The 26,996-nt window shown below is 33.5% G+C and overlaps 1 protein-coding gene across 1 annotated transcript; it reads left to right on the top strand.

Moving 5' to 3' along the window:
- Positions 1-764: 764 nt before the first annotated feature.
- LOC110882697 (PAX-interacting protein 1-like) lies at positions 765-2,317 on the top strand. The gene is made up of 4 exons (XM_035974088.1): positions 765-1,023; positions 1,120-1,200; positions 1,281-1,392; positions 2,154-2,317. The coding sequence occupies exons 1-4, from the start codon at positions 838-840 to the stop codon at positions 2,315-2,317; spliced, it is 543 nt and encodes a 180-aa protein (XP_035829981.1). The 5' UTR covers positions 765-837.
- Positions 2,318-26,996: the final 24,679 nt, after the last annotated feature.

Raw genomic sequence — 26,996 nt, 5'->3', positions numbered from 1 at the left:
GAGTGTTTAATATTGGGGTTTGGGAACTATTGAATATAGTTGATTATTGGTTTGTTACAGATGAAAATATCGACTAATCCTCATCACAGGGTAAACGAAGAAGGAAAAAAAGCTTTTCTTTAGAGGTACATATGGTTAATATATTTCATTTAGTTTCTTTAACGTAAAAGATAATTACAAACAATCATATATATTAGTTATTGTGTTCATTTAGTTTCTTTGGAAAATACGGTGCAAGCGAGGCTCTAGCTGTCCATTGAATCGTTCCTCGTTCAAGCGAGCCTCGAGCCGTCCGTTGAGTCGTTCAAGTCTGTTGTTGAACAGAAGTGTGATATTCCAGCGGCACAACAACGGTTGATTTATAAAGGACGGATACTTAAGGATGACCAGACTCTTAAGAGCTATGGTAGTTTCTTATTAGTTATTAAACTGTTTATTTATTTGTTGAATGAATGGTTATGTTTGAGTTTGATTGTTTTTACTCGGTCCTGTATATTTATAGATGAAAGAAAAGCTTGATACCTGAATCTAGATGGTTATGTTTCAGTTTGATTTTTTTTGCTCGGTCCTGTATATTTATAGATGAAAGAAAAGCTTGATTCCTGCCCTATGAAACTATTATTTGCATGTAATTTTGAGGAATGAAAAATATTGATGGATATGAAATTTGATGCCTATTTTGGTTTCGTTTTTGAACAATTTGTATACTTTTTCTGCAGCGAATAACAGATCAGCGAACTGAACTGCGCATAAGGTCAAACTGCGGCTGAACTTCAGTTTACGAATAACACAAAAAGCCACTCGGTGACTGATATATCAATTCAGAATCACAGATTTATGCAAACTCAACGAATGGACAAACTAATTCTGCGACTGCACGCTGACTGGCTCCAAAGCTGTGGTGAAGCTTGTCGTAACATTGATGAAAAAAGTTTCATATTGAGAGACCCTAAGAAAGAAAAAGAATTTGGTTTTAGTCTTCCGACTTCATTGGCCCATGCCCGCCAAAATCCACTTTTAAAAGTAACAAAACTCCTTTTTAAAAGTTTATTTCATTCAATGTTATTATGCCACTATGTTTTTCTTCATTAATTAATTAATTAATAATATTTTATGCAGGGACATAGAGTCTTGATTACACCAAATACAAAACCCGGTAAAGATATATTATCCTACTTGGTCAAAGCAGTTCATGGTGTGGTATGTAATTTTCACTTAACTTATTCAGTTTATTTGTGATTTTTATCGTTGACACAAATCTGATATGAGTTTAATTTCAGGCAATTCAGCGAATGGGCAGAAGTTTATGGAACAATGACAAAGTTCCCGAGGGTTTATTGATTCTATCATGTGAAGAAGATTATGCAGTTTGTTTACCTTTTCTTGAAGAAGGTTTTTATAACCATTATAAAATACCTTTTTTTTGGGTCTACTCGAACAGGTTCATCTGGCCGAATAGAAGGTCTATTCGTCTGAAAGTTTTCTATTCGTCCGGAAATAAGGCTATCTGCTCGAAAACAGTTCATTTGTAAACAGGTTCATCCGGTGTTTAGAGTCCATTTGTGGTTAAATAGTCCATTCATTGATTAACATAGTTCATCCGGCCAAAAGCACAGTTCAATCCATTTGTTGATTTAGAAGTCAGTATCAGCTCATCTGCAATATATCAGTTCATCCGTCTGCAATCAAGTCTATCCGCAGAATTTGGTTTTTGTCATTTGATAAAGCCCATTCGCAGAATTTGTTTAGAATCTGTTCATCGGCAGAAGTTTGTTCATCTGTTGTTTTCATTCGCTGCCTAAACTTTTCATTCGCTGAAATGTTATGGTTCATCCGCTGATCTGCACATAAGTCTTGTCTACTCACAGAATCTTGGTCATCCGCAGATTGTTTACATAGATCTAATCTAACAGATCTGGTTGATATTAGTGAATTGACAATCACAGATCTAATCGATATTAGCGCAGATCTAATCTAACAGATCAGCAGATTTCATTGTTTACAGAATAGGAATCTGTTCATCCGCTTGGAACAGATTCTTCATCCGTAGATTGTTCTTTATCCGTAGAACAATCATTCTTCATTCGTTGTTATTTGTTGGAGTTTGTTCACTCGCAAAAATTCTACCATATTTCACGTTCGTACTTTTTAAGGGTCTAATAGATTCAGGGATTTGGAACGTAATGTTGGTCGAAGTTTATCCGAAAAGATAACGTTTAATGGATTCTTTAGATACTCGGGTCGAATATCGAGCAAGAGACTGCCACCCGAAGAAGATTATATAGTGTTGGGGATTCTGCTACAGAGTTATCGTTAAAAATAGTGTTTTGTGGAGAAACAGTGGTTGAAACCACTGTTGGGTTAAAACGGTGGTTTCAAACCACTGTTGGGTTTCAAACGGTGGTTTCAAACCACTGTTGAAACCACTGTTGCGTTAAAATGGTGGTTTCAAAACAGTGTTTTCTGTTGAGAAACAGCAGAAGGACCATGCTGGACCCCGAAGAACTTGGTGTTTCACTTCTTCAAGATCTTCATCAACAACGACAGTCTCTATTGCATGCCCATGGAGCCGTACGATTCTACACACTGTTAAATCATACTTTATTTCATAAATAGTAAAATGTCATTTTCGTCCCTGAGGTTTAGCCACTTTTGCGACTTTCGTCTAAAAACTCAACGCTATTGTGAATAATTGTATAAAACCATGTTCAGGTTAGTTGGTTGGCTGTGAATGTTTTTTTATGGCTGTGAACGATTTTTTATGGCTGTGAATGATTTTTAATCATTTCTTTAATTTTAGGGCTTCAAGATTGTTGCAGTTGCAGCTCTTAAGTCTTTCAGGCTAGACAACGTTGCAGTTGCAGCTCTTATGTCTTTCTTTTAGGCTCGAAAACCTTGCCGTAACTCTTTCTTTTAGGCTCGACAATGTTGCAGTTGTAGCTCTTAAGTCTTCTTCGACTCTCTGATCGAAAGGATTTATTGGTTGTTTTAAGGGACGTTCTTTGCAAGAATAGCGAGCTGCTGCCACTACAATTCCTTTCATAAGAACATGAATTTGTATTTGTTCTCTTTATAGGATTGTAATTGATGTTACATGATTTATTAGGTATTGACTTATTAACAATAGCCATTTTGCTACAGTCCCGTTGTCTTCTATGACTAACATGTTTCCAGCATTCAAAGGAACTATTTTCTGAAAACCGGTAACAAAAGAAAGTTTTTAACAACATTGCAACCATTTATATCAGATTTTAAGAACAGTATCTATATCTATATCTATATTGTCTAATAAATGAAAATAAAGCAATTGCTGAACGTTACAGGCTCGACAAAGAGGTATCCTTTGTTCTTATAAAAAGAAAATAGTCTTATAAAGAGGTATCCTCTGTACTCATAACCTCTGTTTATCCTAACCACTGATGTCTATCCTCTGATAGACTAAAATCAACCACTGTTCATAACTTCTGATGTCTATCCACTGATAGACTAAAATCAACCACTGTTGATTCCACTATTCCTAACCTCTATTGCTTTCCAACAGAGGTTTCTTAACTACTGTCATCCGTTATCCCCAACAGAGGTTGCCACATGGACAGATGTTAGATATGAGATCTTTGAAACAGATGCCACATCAACTTTCACTTTTTCACCCTATAAAAACCCCTGTTCCATCCCAAAATAGAGCTTACACTGCCGAAATGTGGTATGCATGGTTTTCTAAAAACCACTCGTGTTGGAAAGCAAAAGAAGTTTGTGAAATGTTGATACCAAGTTGTGTTTGATTCCTGATGATAGATGAAGAAAGACTTGTCAGACTTGCTCTGCATGAAGTCTATTCTGAGAAGACATGCTGTGAAAAATATTCATATCTGGTGTTTTAGAAACAAGTTCTTAAGTCTTATTAATTTTTAATGAGAGCATCAAATTCATCGTTCAATGCATTATCCTCTTAACATCTGTTGACTAACGCTTTTAACTTTTGTTGACTAACCCTTTTAACATGGGTTGACTAACATCTGATACTTAACATCTATCAATATGGCAATCTCTGTTGGGGATAATGGATGACAGTTGTTAGGAAACTTCTGTTGGAAAGCAACAAAGGCTTTTAACAGTCGATAGACAACAATGGTTAGGTTGTCAACATAACTAAACTCCTGTTGACTAAACCTGTTGACCATTAGTTTATATCAATTTTGTAAGTCTGCACTAATTATTTTTTTTACTTTATATAAAATGTGTTATGCATTGTTTTCTAAGAAACGACCCGTGTTTGCACACGGGTCTTACCGCTAGTAATAAAATAAACCAACTTTTGGACACGTGTCATTCATTGAAGGTATCCTCAAATCTATATTTATCTTATATTAACTAAATAAATAATAAATTAATATTAAATCTTATCATACTTTAATAAAATATTATCCTCAAATCTAAATTGTTAATTTAATATATTTTTAAAACAAATACCTTTCTTATCTACTTATCTTATATTAAATATATAAATAATAAATTAGAGTTAATTGCCAAAATCGTCCCTGAGGTTTGGACAGGTTTGCCATTTTCGTCCAAAATGACACTTTTGTACCAAATTGCCTCAAACGTTTGTAACTTTTTGCCGTTTCATCCAAACCACTAACTTAGTTTATTTTTTCTGTTAAGTTGAGGATATTTGGATGAATCTGGCAAATATAAAACACAAGGACGATTTTGGCAATTTACTCAAACTCTTTTAATTTTCTTTTATTTAAGAGTAAACTGCCATTTTGGTCCCTGTGGTTTGGTCAATTTTGCCACTTTAGTCCAAAACTCGAACTTTTTGCATCTGGGTCCCTGTGGTTTCAGTTTTATTGCCATTTTGGTCCAAAAATGAAATCAGGTCATATTTATCTTATAAAACCTGTTATTTTGTCATTTTCTGCAGGGGCAAAATGATCATTTCTTTTTTATAAATAAATACCATATTTTATAAGACAAATATGACCTGATTTGCCCCTGAGGAAAATGACAAAATTACAGGATTTTATAATACAAGTATGACCTGATTTCATTTTTGGACCAAAATGGCAATAAAACTGAAACCACAGGGACCCAGATGCAAAAGGTTTGAGTTTTGGACTAAAGTGGCAAAAGTAACCAAACCTCAGGGACCAAAATGGCAGTTTACTCTTTATTTAATTAACTAGGTTATAACACCGTGTATTACACGGGGTTGAATAAATAAATTTTATATACCAAATAAAAAAGTTATATCTTTAAAACCACGTATATTACATGAGTTGAATAAATGTAATATTGTTTACCAAATAATAAAATAATTCATCTTTAAAAAACCTCATTTATTACACGGGTTGAATAAATGTAATTTTATATACCAATTAATAAAAAAATTACATCTTTAAAAATATGCGCATTACACGGTTTGAATAAATGTAATTTTCTGTACTAAATAATAAAAAATATATATCCTTAAAAAAACCTCGTGTGTTGTACGAATTGAATAAATCTAATTTTATATATCAAATAATAAAAAGTTATATTTTAAAAAAATCTCATGTATTACATGGGTCGAGTAAATGTAATTTTGTATAGTGAAAATAAAAATATTTAATATATTAATACAAAGTTTGGTTTTCGTGATAAAAATAGATTATTCTGTTGTTGCAAAATTTGTTAACGAAGTCTCAATAATAAATGTAATATTGTTTACCAAATAATAAAATAATTCATCTTTAAAAAACCTCATTTATTACACGGGTTGAATAAATATAATTTTATATACCAATTAATAAAAAAATTACATCTTTAAAAATTTTCGCATTACACGGTTTGAATAAATGTAATTTCCTGTACTAAATAATAAAAAATATATATCCTTAAAAAAACCTTGTGTGTTGTACGAATTGAATAAATCTAATTTTATATATCAAATAATAAAAAGTTATATTTTAAAAAACCTCATGTATTACATGGGTCGAGTAAACGTAATTTTGTATAGTGAAAATAAAAATATTTAATATATATTGATACAAAGTTTGTTTTTCGTGTTAAAAATAGATTATTCTGTTGTTGCAAAATTTGTTGACGAAGTCTCAATAAATTTAACCCTTTATTTAAAACTCCGTAAATGTATAAATGATAAATAATATAAGTTAATTTTATTTTAAGTTTCGTAAAATCTATTTGATACCAAACTAAAAAAAAATGTTCAAATATAATTAATTCAAATAAATAATACTATAAATGAGATGGAGATTAAACTAAATAATAATTATCCATAAGATATTAAACTAATAATATTTAGTAAGAGGGTTATCTATAATAGAAGATATTTAATTAAATAATATTTAGTAGAAGAGTTATCTATAATTAATTATAATAGATTAAACTAAAATAATAATTATCTATAAGAGATGGCTTAATATGATGACAAGTGTCCCTAAAGTGGTTTCTTTTATTATATAGTACTAGCGGTAAGACCCGTGTGCAAACACGGGTCGTTTCTTAGAAAACCATGCATAACATATATTGACAGAACATATAGATATGTGTATAGATATTTTGCCAAAACGTGTTATTTATTATAGCTAAAAGACAACTATATAAGTAAATATAAAAGATTTTAACAAACTTAATAAAAGATGTCTAACAAACTTAAAGTTTAGATTGTGCAAACACGAGTGGTTTCTTAGAAAACCATGTATAACAAATATAAACGATGATTATAGTTATATATTTGTAGACTTATAAATAAAATAAATAAGTCAGTCAGTAAATACTTAAAGTTTAGAGTATAAAAACTTAAAGTTTAGATTCTGCTGAGTCTTGTTTCTCTTCTGTAAATGTCTGAAAAACCATTTTGATGATGTAATCTTCTTGGGCCTTGTCTTCTTTTGTTAATTGATCCATCTGCTTTTCTTTACTTCTTTGATAAAGGATGCTACCATGTGGAGCAGTGGGTCTCCTGATTGGCAATTTTTGTTGTTTGACTGGAACCACTGCTTCCGGATAATCAGGCTTTTTAGGAGCAGTGGGATCTCTCTTCCTTAACTCTTCCAACTTTTTGTAGGTAGTAAACACCTTTTCTTCTCTCCACCTTGTAACCTGCTTTCTTGACCCATAATCAGCAGTTATCAGCTCTTCTTTCATTCTTTTCAGTTTCAAGGTCCTTTCTGGTACATTTTTCTTGTAATTGGCCCAAACCGAAGGAGTTTGCTTTACGTTGTCTTGAATCATCTTTTGAATTCTGACTGTCTCCTCTTGCAGTTCACTGATGGTCCATTCTTTGTATTGATACTTTTCTGCCCTGTACTTCTTGTATGCTATTATGTATTCAAGATAGTAATTTCTCATGCTTTCATCATATTTTTCTGATAATTTCTGACAAAAGACTTTTGAGAACTGCTCTAAAGTTCTAACTTTACTGAGCAGATATTGATAATTTGTTTGAATCTCTTTGTTAGACTTTCCCTCTGTATCTCTTTTAGATATATCCTCTGCTTGTTGGGCCTTTATTGTGAGATATTCTTCTATATTTCTTGGCAAAGGATAACCTTGAACAGATGGGAGTTTCCTCTTTTCAGGATCATCTTCAGAGTATAAGGATTTGATTTCCTCCCTGACTGCTGGAAGATCTAGAGGATATTGTACTCCTGCAGGGTCAATGGCAGTGTTTTGATTAAAGAGTTGAACTGAAGATAATGGAACAGGGTTTCGAATGGTGACAAGGGACAGTGGTTGTGTAGATGTTAGAGTTGGGGAAGTGTCATCTTCCACTACATTGTTTGTTATTTTTCTCCTTTTGTGCTTTGGAGAAGTTGGTGGTGTATTTATGGTTTCAGTGGCAGAGATTGAAGTAGTTGGTATCTGATTAACACCTGTTGAAACAACTGGTTTTCCAACCACTGTGGTCACTACAACAGTTGATGTGTCAATTGTTGTTTTCTGCTTTTTGGCAGCTAGATTTTGTGATGGTGATATTGTTTTTGGTATGACAGTGGATTGACTGTGGGTTGATGTAGTAGTGATGGCAGTTGTTGAGATAACATCTGTTGATACAACATGAGTTTTAACATCTGTTGGTTTGGAGGTTTGATGACAGGAAATTTTGGGAATTTGAGGAGTTTGTTTTGTGGTTTTGGAAGGTGTGGTTTTGCGTTGACTTACTTTTCTGGTAGGCTGTCTTCTTTTAGGTTTAGAAGTACCCTGCTCTTCTTTTTCCATCAAAACTTTCGTCTCCTCCTCAAACTTTTTAGATCCTTTCATGTTTGCCTTTAATGCAGCAAATGCATTTTGAGTCTCATCAACCCTTTTGGAACCATCTGGTCTTGGGATTTCTACCACAAGTTTGGACATTCCATCTGCTGGCATGTATAAACCATCTTCTTTTCCCTTATTCCCTTTAGTTTTCTCCCACTTTTTGACATCATCAGGATTTTCAACAAAGATGATTGAAGGAGGAGCAGTGCCAGTAGTTTGAAGCAGATGAGCTTTAATGGCTTTGACATCTGCTTGAGTATCTTTGTACCTAGCTTCCATGACATTTCTGACCATTTGAAGTTGAACTTCATGCTGTTGATCTGCATATTGTCTTTGTTTATGAAACAGAGGTTGAAACAGATGCCATAGCTCAGCAGCAGATGGATCAGATGTTGCGGATGGTGCAGCAGTGGGTGTAGCCTTTTGAGCTTGTAACAACTATTGCAACATAGTTTTGATTTCTCCAACAAATGTGTAAAGTTTATCAACCCTCTCCATCAATTCTTTGTACTTTAAACCATCATCCAAGTTAATGGGATCATCTGATTTCCCACCAGTGGTGGTTGTATCAGTGGTTGACTTAGGAAAAAATTTCCCAAAAATCATCCACTGATGCACCTTGTTCTCGGTACTGTGGACTTCTTTCTTCAGCAGAGCTTACCATTTTAAGGTAACCAGCGTATAATGGAAACACACCAGTGGACACTATGGTTCCCAAAGAAGAAATTGCCTTCAAGGGAATCTCACTAATGAAACTATTGTCCAGGTGTAAACCAGTGGGTTCAACAAGAGTAGTAGCTGCTCCACTTAAACTATTGACAGGAATTACTTGTAATTCCTGCAGTGTAGCTTTCTCAATTGTTGGTGGGTTAACAGAGATAGAAACACCAGACTCAGTCACTTGTTGTGGTATATTCTCATTGACACGTGATTGAGAAGAACCGATTTTTATCTGAGCTATATCCAGTGCATCCAACAGACGTATCATTGATTGCGGTGTCCCTGTTGATACAACCTGATCCTTTTGAGAGGATGCAGGAGGAGTTTTAGGCTCAGGTTGAGATCTTTCTTCCATCTGCTGTGAGGAAGTAGCAGCAGTGGTTTTAGGTGACTTTTGTGTTGTCACATGTGTTACCTCTGGAATCTCGTCTTCCAGAGTCACCTTTTTGGTGGGTTTGGAGGGCTTTTGGATAGTTTTCTTTTTGGTCTTTTTGGTGATTTTTTGTGTGGGTTTCACAGATGTGGTTGTGCTTCTGTGATCACCAGGAGCAGTGGGCTCAACAACAGGAGCCTGAGGAGCAGTTGTTACTGCTAAATTCTGCTCAGGTACCTCTGTTTGGGTTTTTAAAGGTTTTGACAGCCTTGTGAATGTTTCAGAAGTTAGACTGTTTATTTGAATAGGATTTCCTTGAATAAGCACATGTGCATTATCCTTTGAAAACTTCTTTTGAACATAAAAACTTAAAAATCTTGGAAACAATAAAAATGATTTCTTATTAACATTCTTAACCATATCATTGAAAATTTCCTGAGAGTAGTTAAAATTTTGTTCAGCCATGATAGCATAGCCCAGGTATTGAATTTTCAATGGTATTTCATTAAAAGTTGTTGTTTTATTTGTCACACACATCAAGAGGGTATGGAATAAAAACCTCGGAGCAGGAGTAAAACTGCCCTTTTCTAAAGTATCCTTTTTCATTTCTTCTTTATACCCTCTCTCAGAGAAATCAGTTTGGTACTCTGTTTTTGGGAAAGAGCTTTTACCTGTAAGATCATTGATTTCAAAAACCTCTGAAATGGTTTGAGGAGTTATGACCACTAGAATTCCCCTTATTGATGAAGTAATAGCTAAGGTCTTTTTGTCCTTAGTTTCAAGCTTTGCATTTTTCCAGAACTCTCGTTGGGTATCCATGTAGATGGTTTCATTGCAAGTTAACAAAGTTTTGTACTTTGAAGATGAAAGTGCATCAATCACGGAATGAAAACCTGTTTTTTACTTGTTTTTGCAAGTGTACTCACGTAGTTATGACGGATTTTGAATGGCAGATCCATGATTAATCTAAGGTAGTTAATAACGAAGGAAGAAGATGAGTGATTTGATAGAATTTGATGAAAACTGCTTTTGAAAGGAATTTTGAATTCGACTCGACAGTAAAAACCCTGTTTGGGGTTTTGATCAGGGTTTTATAGGTGGAAAAAGTGAATGCTGACGTGGCAGCAGTTACAAAAGATCTGACGGCTAAGTACTGTCCATGTGAGAACCTCTGATGAATAATGGATGACAGTTTTTAGGAAACCACTAATGAATCAATATCAGTAGTTTACAGTGCTGAAAATGAAAACAGTAACTGACTATAACTATCAGTGGATAGACTATCAGTGAATTAAAACACTGACCTTTAACAACAGTCATTTTATAAACAGTGATTCAAGCATGTTCCTTCTCCCCAAAAAAACAATATTTTAACCCATCAGTGGTTTCAATCCCCTTCAACCTCCACAAAACACTATTTTAACCAAACACTGGTTTTAAACCACCATTTTAACCAAACAGCTGTTTCAACCACACTTTTCTCAACAGTAGTTCCAAACATCTATTTTCATCCATCTGTTGAACAAAGTTAACAGATGTACCAACTACTGTTTTATTTTCAAACATCTGTTCCCAATAACAGAGCTTTGATCATTTAAACATACTTTGCCAATATTACAGTGCTGAAAATGAAAACAGTAGCTGACTATAACTATCAGTGGATAGTCTGTCAGTGGATTAAAACACTGAGCTTTAACTACAGTCATTATATAACTCCAAAAAACAATATTTTAACCCATCAGTCATTTCAATCTCCTTCAACCTCCACAAAACACTATTTTAACACAACAGTGGTTTTAAACCACCATTTTAACAAAATAGCGGTTTCAACCACAGTTTTCTCAACAGTAGTTACAAACATCTGTTTTCATACATCGTCAATAGATGTATCAACCACTGTTTTATTTTCAAACATCTGTTCCCAATAACAAAAATTTAATCATTTAAACATACCTTTGCCAATATTACAAGCTTTTACACTCTCAAACCTAAATATTTATATACTTAATTTAAATAACAAGCATGGTTAATAATTTTAACAGAACTAATTATATAAAAACTACAAGTGTCAAACAACATACAAAGTTCATCCATCTGTTGACCCAAGTCAACAGATGTATCAACCACTGTTTTATTTTGAAACATCAGTGGATAGTCTATCAGGGGATTAAAACACTGAGCTTTAACTACAATCATTATATAAACAGTAATTCAAGAATCTTCCTTCTCCAAAAAAACAATATTTTAACCCATCAGTCATTTCAATCCCCTTCAACCTCCACAAAACACTATTTTAACACAACAATGGTTTTAAACCACCATTTTAACAAAATAGCGGTTTCAACCACAGTTTTCTCAACAGTAGTTACAAACATCTGTTTTCATACATCTGTTGACCAAAGTCAACAGATGTATCAACCACTGTTTTATTTTCAAACATCTGTTCCCAATAACAGAGCTTTGATCATTTAAACATACCTTTGCCAATATTACAAGCTTTTACACTCTCAAACCTAAATATTTATTTACTTAATTTAAATAACAAACATGGTTAATAATTTTAACAGAACTAATTATATAAAAACTACAAGTGTCAAACAGCATACAAAGTTCATCCATCTGTTGACCCAACTAAACAGATGTATCAACCACTGTTTTATTATGAAACATATGTTCGCAATAAAAGAGCTTTGATCATTTAAACAGACCTTTGCCAATTGATATTCGCTAATTTACACATATTTTAGTCCCCCGTTTTACCCTTATTTTATGCGTTTTCGGCCGTAAAACCGTCATTCGGATACTTAATTATCTACACTTTTGTTTACAGGCCTAAAACAGCATACCAGACAAGATGATAGCGAAAACGAGGACTTTCCGGACAAAACGGTGAAGCTGCGAACCTTCTGTTAGAAAACTGACCTGGGCGTGTGGAACGGTCGTGCGACCTGATGCACGACCGTGCATCTCCGATAAATCATGAAAGGCCCGGCAGTGAACGAGGGTGCAACTCCGCGTGCAGGGCATTGAAGGCCAACCCGGGAATGCACGGTCGTTCCAGATCTTGCACCCCGTGCGGATCCGATGATCCAGCCAACCTCGGAACTGAACGACCAGTGCGACCAGGCGTGCAACAAGAACCCGGTAATGAACGACTGTGCCTTATGAAGAACGGTCGTGCGATATCGAATCTGGTCAAAGATCTGATGACGTCATGCAGTATGGTGGACCATCCCCAATAATTGCTTAAAGTGCACGGTCGTGCCACAGGAAGAACGACCGTGAGACATCAAAAAAATATAAAAACAGAACAGAAGTTCGGAATTCTGGAATTTTGGGAGCTTCACAGGCGATTTTACAGGCTCCGGAGGCTTTGCTTTTGACCCGGATTCAAGCCACATTGCCCGGTTTAGCTCGGTTACTATCCGGATTCTCATTCTTATGCTTGTTTATGGTTTGGTTTCTCAAATCTTTCCATAATTTTGTTATGTTTCAAGCATTTAGACTGATTATAGCCTTTGGGCAAAAACACAACAATCCCTTGCTTGATTGTAACCATTAGTATGTTAACCTTTGTTTGTAATGACATTTGGAAGTATTTTCTATGATTATCTTCGATGATTAGTTTGCAACCTTGTTATTGATATTGATTTCTTGATTATAAGTAATTGTGTTGGATGATTGGTGCTTGGTTAGTTAAGATAGTTGAAAAATGAAGCTTAATTAATCATGTATTAGTAAACTTTTAATTTGGTTAACTAGTTTAACTTGGTTAAAATGTGGGCACCATGATACTAGAAATGGTTAGTGGTTTAATAAAATGTAATTATTGTTAATCAAGAAAGCTTGCCCTCACGGATGGACTCTAACGGGTTAGATGGTGTTGTTAAGAATTCTTGCCATGATTTGTTAGCTTAGTTAGTAGTTTCGGCCAAAATTGCTATCTTGGTGAATTATTGTGCAAGATTTGTAAAATGAACTCGGTTGTGATTTAATCTAGTTTATGCTTGTCTCGGTGGTTGCATTGTGTTTATCGTTGTTGCTTTCCTTGATTAAGTGCGGTTAGAAAACTCCTAACGGATGACTAACTTATTTTTAGGAGATTTTTGTAGACATTTATCAATTGCACGTTAAAGAACAATTTTAGGTGGTTAAAGTGTGTTTATCGTTTTAACTTTCCGAATGATTGTCATGTTAGGATTCCTGAAAGGGATACTAATCGTCTTAAAATGGAAAATTGATCGAATGCTTCTAGTGCCAAAACTGACTTAGATGACATGCTTTGGTTGTGTATTAAGCAAGGCTATTTATATATAATTTACTATGTTTTATAAGTATTTATTTATGCTTACTTTAGGTGTATTAAAACCAAAACAACTTATGTTTTTACCGGTAATTTAGTGGCAAAGGTCTAGTATTATTTCTCTGCCCATTTCCGTGGATCGATACTTGGTTCTTACCGATACTTTACTACATATATGACGGGGTACACTTGCCCTTTCGTGTGTGTTTTGATGTAAAAGTAATAATCACTTTTATAAATTTAAAACCAAATCGTGTGTATAGTCGCGCACGACCACCAATATTACAAGCTTTTACACTCTCAAACATCAATATTCATTCAATAAATTTTAACGCAGCAAATAACAGAGCTTTGATTAATAATTTTAACATAACTAATTATATATAAAATACAATTGTCAAAACAGCAAATAGCATTCAATAAAATACAGGATCCTAATTCCTAATCAATTGGTGAATCAGTAGTCTCGATAAGTAAAGCTCCTTTCGGACCGTTGAAGTTGTCAACATGTTGGAGGTATTTCAGAAGTTCGTTGCTGAGATCAACTTCAATCATATCCCCCCAGATGCTTATTATCAGCCATTTGTTGTCTTCAAGTATATTAGTCCTTCGGCGCCTATCTACATAATCAACTACACGAGGATTATTGAAAACAAACACCTTCATCCAGCCTTCTTCTTCAAATCTGAGCAAATCAGCAGTTAGCTCAGCAGACTTTCCAATAACAATCATATGCAGCCTCTTTGCGATGGTCAAAAAATGCCCTTGGCAAGGATTGACTACAATACTCTCGGGAAAATGAAGCATTCTGAAAGTCTCACTTAGAACATCAAAAGCAACGATGTTCCTCTCACCTAGTGGATACCACTAATTTGAAACCATAAAATATATGGTTTTATCATCATAAACTCCTGTAGACCATGAATCCACTTGAACCATAATTGTTTACGCTACCGGCATTTATTGTTCACCATGACTCACGACGTCGTGAGTAAACACGAGCAGCAGTTACATTACGGTAACATCTGATGTTCAGCACTTTCAGATCATTGAACTGATCAAAATAAATTCCACCAGTATCAGAGTTTCGATGATGACTGTAATTGAAGTAGTCATCACACAAAACCTTATAGCGCCTGGTAGTTGGATTCCAAAGAATCAACTGACAGCAAATCCCTTGATTACAAACTAACAACAAACCATTAAATGGCGATAGAATACATAAGTTGCTAGGGTGGACATTGTTAGGAAAACTTAAGGTTTTGCTTCTAACAACATTCAAAGTTCCAGCAACTACGTCGTCAATGACAATTGACGTATCTTTAAAGGATAATAGTTTATTTTGTACTGAATCTCCTATTCGGAGAGCATGCATCATCTGAAATGCATGACTTGACAATTCGCTGTAAAAATTCTTGGAAAGACATTTAAAACGACCAATATCTTCTGCAGAGAGCCTTGTGAAAATCTCGTAAACAATCACTTGAAACCCATTTCTTTCCATTCTGAAGAGAGCCTTGTGAAAATCTCGTCAACAAACTTTTGAAGATGATTGAGTAGATGGATGAAAACGGTAATGATCAAAACCACTGCCCAATGTATTTTATATACCCAATGAAGGTGGTTATGACTAAAGAATATGATGCGACAATCGTTAGGCTTTTAATGCATTTACATGGGAAAAATATAAAATTAAACACGTTATTATAATTAAAAATAACCTATTCATTTACCTATAAGACGCCTTTAACATAAGAAAGAAGTGATTGAGTGATGTGCATTAATTGCAAAGTACATATCCCGAGGCATTTTGAATTTGAAATTACCGGCAATTTTTTTACCACTGCTATGTTATATGTTTACCAAAGGAAACATCTGCTAAGTTATACTTTCTTAGCTATGGGCAGTAGTTTACACTCTTGAATGTGGGCCAGACCTTTGACATTTAAATATAGAGCAATAGTTTAAAATACAAAGATATTGCGAACATCTGTTTAAGCCTCTCCTGTTTCCAACAGTAGCAAGTCAATCAGATGTTGGCAACAACAGATGATAGCAATTGACAACAGTAGCAAGTCAAACAGCCGTTAGAGCAGCAGATGATGATTTAGAGCAGATGATCTCTATACACTAACAGAAATTGATACAATATCAACATAATCTAATTAAACTCAGAAACAATTTCACTTATACATCAAAAGTCCCAATCTGCAATTACACGATGATAATAAAAATTAGATAATAATACTAATTCAGCTTAAAATTACAACCAAACTTTAAAATCTAACAACACCACCAAGAAATTTACGAACCTAACAGCAAAAATTTAGTGCTTTTAGCTTTAAATTGCATCAATGTATATCTTCGAGAATCGCCATGAACTCCACGGAAGTACTCAATGCATCAACATCAGGTCTTTCCTGCGGGTTCTACATCATCATCATCTGCCCCAAATCATATACATAATCATCATTTAAATGAACATTATTAATGATCTTTCTTTTGTGTTTAATTTAACTTTATGCTTGTTTTAATACAAACCTATAATAACCCGCAGCAGATTGTATGAATTTCAAACAACTGGGATTAGACTGAAATATAAACCGAGAATTAGAGTATATCACTTGAAAATTAAGAATTCAAAATTTTAAAACTGGAATAGCAAAAAACACATACTTTACACGAAGTTGAAACAATGACACTGCAAACAACTGTAGAACAATCATCATCATCATCATCATCATCTGCAGGAAAGAACATTACTCTAGTAAGATAAAATGTTATCTTACAGCAGTAGCAGATCCTTTCTTGCGTTTAGTAGGAACTACTGCGGGTTCTACATCATCATCATCTGCCCAAAATCATACACATAATCATCATTTAAATGAACATTATTAATAATCTTTCTTTGTGTTTAATTTAACTTTATGCTTCTTTTAATACAAACCTATAATAACCCGCAGCAGATTGTATGAATTTCAAACAACTGAGATTAGACTGAAATATAAACCGAGAATTAGAGTATATCACTTCAAAATTAAGAATTCAAAATTTCAAAACTGGAGTAGCAAAAAACACATACTTTACACGATGACAATGAAACTGGAAACAACTGTAGAACAATCATCATCATCATCATCAACTGCAGCAGACCATTCACAATCAACATTTAGTCATAACTCAGATAACAAAACTTTAGTAAAAATCAAAAAGAAAAACAAACATAATCATATATATCACATTACCATGATCAAGGAAAACCACATATCCCCAAATTTTTTTCTGAAAGTGGGACAGAGAGAGCTTCAGTTTTCTGTTATCCTTTATGAACAAATGCCGAGTATTGAGAAGAAGGGGTTTGAGGGAGAGATACATTAGAAATGTGGTTTGAAAATACAAAAGTAGAGAACACGTTTATATAAGAAGATAATTGACAGAAGTGAGTGAGTGACATGCATTAATTGAAAATTACATATCCCCATGCATTTTGAATTTCAAATTACCCGCATTTTCAAAACAGCTGCTGCTAGGTATACATTTGCCAAAGGCAGCATCTGCTACTTTCTTATAGAAGAGCAGATGTTTGCCCTTTGGAATGTGGGCCAGACCATTTGAATACACAAGACAGTGGTTCGTAAATCAAATTAAAGTGATTTATATATTAGGCTTTATGATGTAATAATGAGATAAGAAAAGCCTTGTTGGCCACCCTCTCCTGCTGACAAATCAGCTTTTCTTATGTCATTGAGATTTCTCCTTTATAGAAAGTATAGATAGATTTTGTTACATATATAATAAAAAAGAATATACATGCAATTTTTATATGAAAAAAATAATAGCTTTGTCACATAAGGAAAAACAATAGCCAGTGTCCTCCTCCCTCTATCAAACAACGTATCGTTACCAAACTTTAAAATTACCCACCAAATTGTAATTATAATGCTATGAACCAAAAGTTTCTTTACTCAAGCCACTTAGAATAAGTATTAGTTAGTTACCCTCATAATCTTAATTAAATAAATATTTTATTTCTACCAACATATTTCCTAGGTGCTCAACACATTTAGAAAATATGTAACGTTTTACAATTTTTTTCTATCTCTACAACTGATAAATACTAAAAGTTGTAATCCATTGTTATGTGTTGCACACCAATGACGTTTTCCCTATATAAAACTGATTTATATAAAGAAGCTGTAAATTAGTTTCTGTCTTAGTTTATAAAATTTAAAACATCCTTCACCTTAACAGAAAAAATAAACTGAGTTAGTGATTTGGATGAAAATTTAAATAGCATGTATTTAAAACTGAGTTTGGATGAAAAACTGAGTTATTTTTTTTTTTCATATAAAAATTACATGTATATTTTTTTATTATATATGTAACAAAATTAATTAAATAAAAGAAATTTAAAAGAGTTTGAGTAAATTGCCAAAATCGTCCCTGTGGTTTTATATTTGCCAGTTCCATCCAAATATCCTCAACTTAACAAAAAAAATAAACTAAGTTAGTGGTTTGGATGAAAATGGTAAAAAGTTACAAACGTTGTGGGTAATTTGGTACAAAAGTGTCATTTTGGACGAAAATGGCAAACGTGCCCAAACCTCAGGGACGATTTTGGCAATTAACTCAATAAATTAATACTAAATGTTATCCTAATTTATTAAAAATATAACTTTTTTTATTATTTGGTATACAAAATTATATTTATTCAACTCGTGTAAAACGCGGGAATTTTAAAGATATAACTTTTTTATTATTTGGTAGATTTTTCAACCCGACTATACACGGGTTTTTTAAAAATACGACGTTTTTAGTATTTAATATACAAAATTACATTTATTTAGGATATAATTTTTTTTTTATTATTTGGTAGATTTTTCAACCCGACTATACACAGGTTTTTTAAAGATACGACGTTTTTAATATTTAATATACAAAATTACATTTATTTAGTCTGTGTAATACACATGATTTTTAAAGATATAATTCTTTTTTAGATACATTCAACACGTGTAATATACGGGGTTTTTAAGAATGTAATTTTTTTATTATTTGGTAGATTTATTCAACCCGATTATACATGAGTATTTTAAAGATACGACGGTTTTAGTATTTAGTATGGAAAATTACATTTATTTAATCTGTGTAATATATATGGTTTTTAAATATATAACTTTTTTTTATTATTTGATATATAAAATTACATTTATTTAACCCGGACAATATACAGGGTTCATAAAGATATAACTTTTAATTATTTAATATATAAAATTAAATTTATTCAACCCGTGTAATACACGGGGTTCTAACCTAGTAGAGTTTTAAAAGAAAGATATATCAAACTTTTAAAACCTACATATTGATATGTAAATCTACCCGGTTTTTTTTAGTTTTTAAATATTTTTGATAGTATCCTCTCACATCAGTGTCGGGGGGGGGGGGGGATAGTGCACGGTCCTCACAACCACTGAAGTGATCCCACTCCAGGAGCCGCTACCCGACCAAGCTAGCTCCGCGATGAATTCCTCTTGCCGAGTTCTTACCTTGGGCGACATATGTCACTCCCAAGATTCGAACCCGATACCTCTAGAAAGAGATGGGTATCAGTGGCCAACTGGGCTACCCAGTTGGTTACCTCTCACATCAGTGTCTCATCATCAATAAATATATCCATACACTCGTTGGTCCCCAACGTTATTGCTCTTCATTAATCCACATAAATATCACCCCAAATCACTATGACTATAAACCATTTCTTCGTAATTGTCACCATCTCAAGAAATCAAACCTTTGACCGTGGTTTGGGTGAATAATGCCCTTTACCCTAGGGGGTTTTCCGCCACGTGTCAGTACAGACATTATTGGCCATTTTTTTCTAAAATTTGTGTAGTGGGGATGTGGACATTATGTTAAAGGGTGTAAAAAATTAAATAAAAATAAAAAAACCAACAAAAAACACCTATTGGATTAAAAAAGGGAAGAGTTAATGCTATTGGCCAAATACAATCCTAGAGAGCGTGATTTAAATCACACCAAGTGAATTTTTTGGCCAAAAAACGCTGAATAACGCCCAAGGAGCGGGTGCCGGGCGTGATTGGGCGTGATTTGGGGGAGAAAACGCCCAAATATTGCCCACTACGGATGGTCTTAATTAGGTTCAAACACATACAAACACACTTAAATACTTCTCATTTTGTGGCAATTAACAATCAAAATTTAATATCACACAACGTTACAAACCCTAGTTGATAAGATTTAGTTTAAACTCTAACTAGTACACCATCACAAGCTCAAACAAAGGGTTATAGTTACGTGGGGCAATGGGGGGGGGGGGGGTGACATCGGCACAAAAGGTTAATGTGATAGGCTTGTATATGTGGATTGTATGCCTTTTTATCATGTTTGGTTTTGTGGAGGTGATGGATATCATGGATGGCGTGAGAATGAGGAGGTGGCTGGTGAAGTGTTTAGTGAAAATGAAGAGACTACTAGTGTGATAAGACCATGCGTAATGGGGCGTTTTTTTTAAAAATTTTTGCCCGAAAACGCCCTATAACGCCCAACCTCCCATTACAGGGGGCGTTTTCAGGCGTTATTTTCGAAAAAAAAAGGGGCCGGCGTTTTTATTTAAACGCCCAAATCTCTGCCATGCTTTTGACTTTTGTGGCTCACCTTTACTTTTCAACTTGTTCCTCCAATCACTTTTCAAGCTTTTGTCTGACATGTGCTTTTCACTTTTTTTTTTTCATTAAAAATAATATGGGCATTATAATTCTTCACCACTACACCACTTTTGCTATAATGCCCCCTTGCTGACTAGGACGCCACATGGCGCAAAACGCCCCATGGTGGGGGCATTATAGTGTTCTACCACTACACATGGTCTAACAAGATGGGCATTCGCATATAGTCGCTCGTAAACTACTTGTTCCTAGCTTGCTAAAAGTTGTAGTTGAGTTAAATCTATTCATACGTTGGAGTTCGACCACTACTAGAAAATTAAATTTTTTCTACAAAAGTTTCTCACAAATTTCCCACAACTCAAATTTTGTTATAAGTTTTCTACAGTTTTTCTAACAGAAAAGAAAACAGAAAAAAACCCAAAACTTTTCTCCAATTTTCCAAAAAAATTGCCACACAACAACCATTGTAGTAGTTTCGTCACAACATGTATTAGCTTTTCGACAAAATTCAGACAAGATAAATTAAAAGTTTATATAATTTGTAACCACAACAAAATAAATAATTAAAAAATAAAATTTCTAAATTTGTCGGAAAGTTGTAACAAATTGATAACGTTTGCTACATATTTTCGACAAAAAAAAGTTAATCTATTTTTCATTTCTTAATTTTTGAAAAGTAAATAATTTAGAGAAAAAAAATTAAATTTGTCGGAAATTGGTAGCAATAATACGATATTCGAGTCGGGTTTCGAGTAAAAAGGACAAGCCTAATTGGTATGGCCATGTTGAAATAAAATAGATGTAAATAAGTAGGAAATAGAGTTATTCACTAGATGATAATAGGTTTGCTAAGGCATTTAACAATAATATGATATTCGAGTCGGGTGTCGGGTAAAAAGGACACGTCTAATTGGTATGGCCATCTTGAAACAAAATAGATGTAAATAACTAGGAAATAGAGTTATTCACCAGATGATGATAATAAGTTTGATCTGAAGCAGTTCTTATATAATTCAAGATGGCCATACCAATTAGGTCTGTCCTTTTTACCTGGAACCCGACACCTGACTCGAATATCGTATTTGGAAAAATAAAAGGTTAAGATTCCTTCTCATCCGATTTAGACAAAATAAACTTTTTGTTTGATCTTAACCTATACATATTGATACTAATAATATATATGTTAGTGAAGATATATAATTATATTGATAAGTACATTTGTTGTTTTGATGATTATAGAATTTGAAGAACATGTTACATAATTTAGAAGATATAAATATTTATATGTTCACACTCTATATCCTAAGAAACAAACACAAAAACTCATATGAACACTAAAAAAGTAAACAAGGAAGAAGAAGAAAAGTGGCCAGATTGAAGATGGTAGATGCATAGTTTGATGACGGATCAACATCATCACATCAACTATGCTTTAATAGAATTTCTAGTCTGGATAAAAGTGATGTGATTCAGGATGGTTAATGCAAAGTTTGATCATGATGTGATCGTGTTCCCTTTTGCAAAAACGATTTTTTTCCAAAAATCATTTATCAAGCCAAGATCAAGATTGGACATCCTGACACATTCAAGATGCATTCAAATCGGTATTGTAAAAAGCGCAACTAGACAGCGATTAGTCGGCTATTAATCGCTAGTCGGCCAGTAACTGAGTAATTTTTCGTTAATCAGTCCATTAATCGCTAGTCGGGCCTAGTCGGACCTAACCGGGCCTAGTCGAACCTAATCGGGCTTAGTCGGACCTAGTCGGCCAGCCAAAAATCGGCGATTCCAGACAGATTCCGCCAAAAAAACCTGTACATTCCGGCCAAAACCTCTAAATTCCGGCCGGTTTCCAACCAAACCATGTGAACTCCAACAATTAATCTTGTATACTTAAAAAAATAAGTTGAGTAAGAGTTAAAACCTAGCTATTTAAAATATTTACCTATAAAAATGTGTACATGTATACATAAAACTGAAAATTACATATAAAAAACCCGATCCGATTAATCCCGAGTAGTTGCTAGTCCCCACCTCACCAGCCGCCAGCGCTAAGGGAAGAAGGTCCCGTGCCAGGGGTCGATGTGTTAAAACGCCCCCACTCATATCCTGGAGGCATCTCATCCTCAAACTCAAGTGCTAAAGACCTAGTTATTGCCGGAGCAGAAACTGCCGTTGTAATATTCACTTACGTTGTATTTCCTTTGCCGATGGAAGTCGAAACGGTGCTAGCCATTGCAGTACTTGCGTTCAGAGCACTCATCGTGGTTATAGATTCTTAGTATTTCAGGTCCCACGGATGACGCCAATGTAGAAACGTCACCTGAGATACGTACCTTGACTGGTTGATCCGATTAAGAGTGGCCCGATCTTCGGTCTACAAAACAGAACACTGTTAGGACTTGTTACAGGAATGGGGTTATTCCTATAACCACCCTCCGGCATGAGAATAAGTATTCGTATGTGGGAGTAGAAGAGAATGTAATGAGAGAATTGTATATCTTACCTTTACGATAACATCTCCTATTTATAGTTATGGGTGAGTTAGGGTTTCCCCTTAAGTCAGGAAGTCGATTGACAACATCTCCTAACTTTTCAGAGATTCTTCCGTACCTATATTTGGATGGGGATATCTCTCGTATCTTAGTTATTATTATATCTTTAATGATGGTTATCCGACCCGGAATGACCGGGCCGGTTCATTCCTTTACAACAACATAATAATGTTAATCATACTAATTAACAAGAAATACAAATAATACGAATGTAATTAAGTTTATAACATCATTAATGAACACCATATATGACTTTGCCCATAGAAAAAGGCTCATTTCTATTTTATCCTTGTTATAATATGATGATGGTACGCATAAAATAAATAGACATGGAGAAAGAAAAATAAGTAGACATGTGTTAAGGTCATATTATTTAGATGTAACCTTGGTATAATGTGATGATAACACGTGTAAATAAATAGATATGGCAAAGAAAAATAACTAGACTTGTGTTAAGGTAATATTAATTAGAAGAATAAAATTAAAAAAATAATATTTATATCATTTCCAACTATATATGATTATTGAATTAATAACATATGATTCAAACATCGTCAAAATAGTATATTATATGCTACGGTATTGTAAATCAAAGTTTACGAATGACACATTGAGATTGGTTATGAATTATGATTCATAGTATACATATCAAACATATCATAATCATATGCTACAGAATTGCTGATCAGCTTTTATGAATGACACATTGAGATTAGTTATGATGCATGCATGTCAAACACATCATAATCATATGTATAGTATATGTGCATGTCAGCATGTGCATGACCCACAAACTGGGGCTTTGAACGAGTGAAGTGCATATGATATGGAAAAAGTCATGCAGGCCTGTGAGGATGCATCCACCAACACCATTCATTTAGCACATGATGATGCACTTTCACTTCAGATTTTGTTAACTGTAGCCTTTAATTTGTCACTATTCTTCGTTCTCTTCTTTCCCAAGTAATTATTTACATATCTTTTCAACCACAATAATAATAATAATAATAATAATAATAATAATAATAATAATAATAATAATAATAATAATAATAATAATAATAATAATAATAACAATAACAATAACAATAACAACAATATGCAAACTTCAGCACTCAATGATTAAATGCCAAGTTTTGCATTAAACGTTTTTATTTCACAAAATCATGAAAACTAATTAGATGTTTTTCATTAACACTCTAAGGCATTGGGAGGTTACTTGTTACATGAGGTTGTTTTATTTGTTAGCATTTTACCCGTTTGAGCCGGAGATTGTTTTAATGAAGTTTAATTTTCAAAAAAAAAAAAAAAAAAAAAAAAAAACTTGTTACATGAGGTCTTGGATTCAATGTCAAACAAGGTTGATAATTTGGTGTAATTTAGTAGTAATTATGAATTGTTTACCATTAGCCGTTTAAAATAATTAGGTGTTTTTATTTATTTATTTTTTGAACGGCTAAATCACATCATGTCTGACCTTTACACGATATGAACTCACTACCATTTGATTAGAGAATACATTACTTTATTGTAAGTGAGATGTTATTGGTACGGTTTTTGTTTGTTTGTTTTGTTTTCTTTTTCACTGAAAACATCAAAGATCAAAATGTATTTTTTTTTCAAAAAGTATTTTACATGATTTTTTAATGGCTAATGCTATTAGTTTTATTGAAATGTTTGAATATTTGTAGAAAAAAAAAGGTTATTACATGCTCTTTAAACAACAAAATAAATCAATCTCATTCTTGATACTACTACAAAATATTTGATTTATTCCTTCAAGTATAACTCTACTTTTGAAGAAAAAATTTCGGGTATTAAGTTGGACCGTTTCAAAAACATGGTAAACACTAAAAATAACCAGATTCTATCGACCTATAAAAACCGGCATTTAATAAAACCTTTGAACCTTGTTATTTGTAGGCAAACAACTAGGCTTTGTTTATCTGCCAGTGATGGACCCAGGAATTATAATATGAGGATATAGATGAGGAATTTAACCAAACTTTAAAAATGTGTAGTCAGAATTTTTGCCTATAAAATACATTAATTTTCTAAGGGGCGCCGGCCCATCCAAGCTTCCACTTGGGTCCGTCCATGTACCTCGCCATGGGAAGTTGAGAAAAGAATTAGAACGCAAATTTATATAAACAAACGGACTCTAGTGATGTTTAGGGTCTGTTTGGTTTGCAGAATCCAATCGGAATTGTGATGGAATTGGAATTAATTCCCTTGAAAATTAATGTTTGGCTGACACACGATAGAATTGGAATTTGAATATATTCCAACATTCATTGGAATTTAAAAATCCTTCACATCAATAATGGAATTTTAACTTTCCAATGAAATGTTAATTAATTACCAAAAGTACCCATCTAATCCCATTTATAAAGTTACCAGCCAAACATAATACAAAATTTGAGTGGAATTAATGCCAGTTCCACCAAACTCCAATGCCTTTTAAGATTTCAGTTCATTTAAAAAAAAAAGTTCTACGAACTAAACAACCCCTTAGAAATCACTTGTTTATATTTTTTGTTAAAAAAAAATATGTTTTTGGATATATTTGTTTATATATCATATGTAGCTGTAGAATCTCATTTCCAACACTTAATCTCGTTCTTTGCTAATATAAAATTGTTAGTCTTTAGTTACCAAAAAAAAAGTTCACAAATGAGATGCGGTTCCTTATTCGTGCTAAATGACGAACTATGGGTTAACTGATCAACGCAACCAATAGTTTAGCAAGCCTAATAATGTGCATGAAAAAATAACTCAACCAATGGTTTAGCATTCGGTGGCTCTTGGCTCTATTTACCACTTCATTTTCATATTGGCAAATAGGATGATTGGAAGTTTCAAAAGGGTAAAAACAAAGCTCCTCTATGTGGGAAGTATAACTTTGATACAATAAATCCCAATAAGGTTGATGATGTATTTTCTTTTATCTATATTTTTGAACGACGAGCTGGCATCCAGCTTATTTCAAAGGGTGAGAACAAGCTCTTAAATCCTCTCCTTAAGTTCGATTCCTTCCCAATGATGATCGCCCATGTTTACAAAATTTGCACTTAGTAGGAATCGAACCAAAGATCTTTCAGGAGGAAACCACTTAGTGGAAAATCCCTGACAAATGGATAATTTATTTTTTTCAACTTTTAACTTGTCAAGTGCTAAAATGTGATCGAATTTATGATGAGTCTACTATGTAACACTTGATTACTTGCATGTCACTTTCGAGAAAAAAGAAAAAAAAGGGCACTTCTAAATTCTAATAAAAAAACTTGTTATTTGAGGAAATTTATTTTTTCGAATGTAAATGAAAATGAAAAACAAATAGAGCACACTTTTTTTTTCTAAAAAACGCATTCAGTAAGTAAAATTTTAAAAATTTGTGCATAAAGCGATTGTTTTAACTAAAATCGGTTATATTAAATGAATAAAAAATAGGAAATTTTTGGTTAGGATCCGGTTGAATAACACTATTCTTTCAATTATGTTTCCTTTGGATCAAGTAAACGTAACTTGTTTGAAGGCACTAAACAAACTACAAACTTAGGGACTATTTTATATGTTTTTTTTTTTTAGTAAACTGCCATTTTAGTCCCTGTGATTTGGTCATTTTTGTCACTTTAGTCTAAAACTCAAACCTTTTACATCTGGGGCCCTGTGGTTTCAGTTTTATTGCCATTTTGGTCTAAAAATGAAATCAGGTCATATTTGTCTTATAAAATCCTGCTATTTTGTCCTTTTCCTCAGGGGCAAAATGGTCATTTCTTTTTTATAAATAAATACCAGATTTTATAAGACAAATATGACGTGATTTACCCCTGAGGAAAAGAACAAAATTGCAGGATTTTATAAGACAAATATGACCTGATTTCATTTTTGGACCAAAATGGCAATAAAACTGAAACCACAAGGACCCAGATGCAAAAGGTTTGAGTTTTGGACTAAAGTGGTAAAAGCGACTAAACCTTAGGGACCAAAATAGCAGTTTACTCTATGTTTTTTAAGCCGCAAATTACCCTTTCACCTTTTCAATAATTTCAGTAACAAAACTCTCCCCATTTACCCAGACTTAGGTTCAACAATTTTGA

This window comes from Helianthus annuus, chromosome 6 (genome assembly GCF_002127325.2).
Source record: "Helianthus annuus cultivar XRQ/B chromosome 6, HanXRQr2.0-SUNRISE, whole genome shotgun sequence".
NCBI lineage: Eukaryota > Viridiplantae > Streptophyta > Magnoliopsida > Asterales > Asteraceae > Helianthus > Helianthus annuus.
This window is presented reverse-complemented; position numbering and strand designations above follow the sequence as displayed.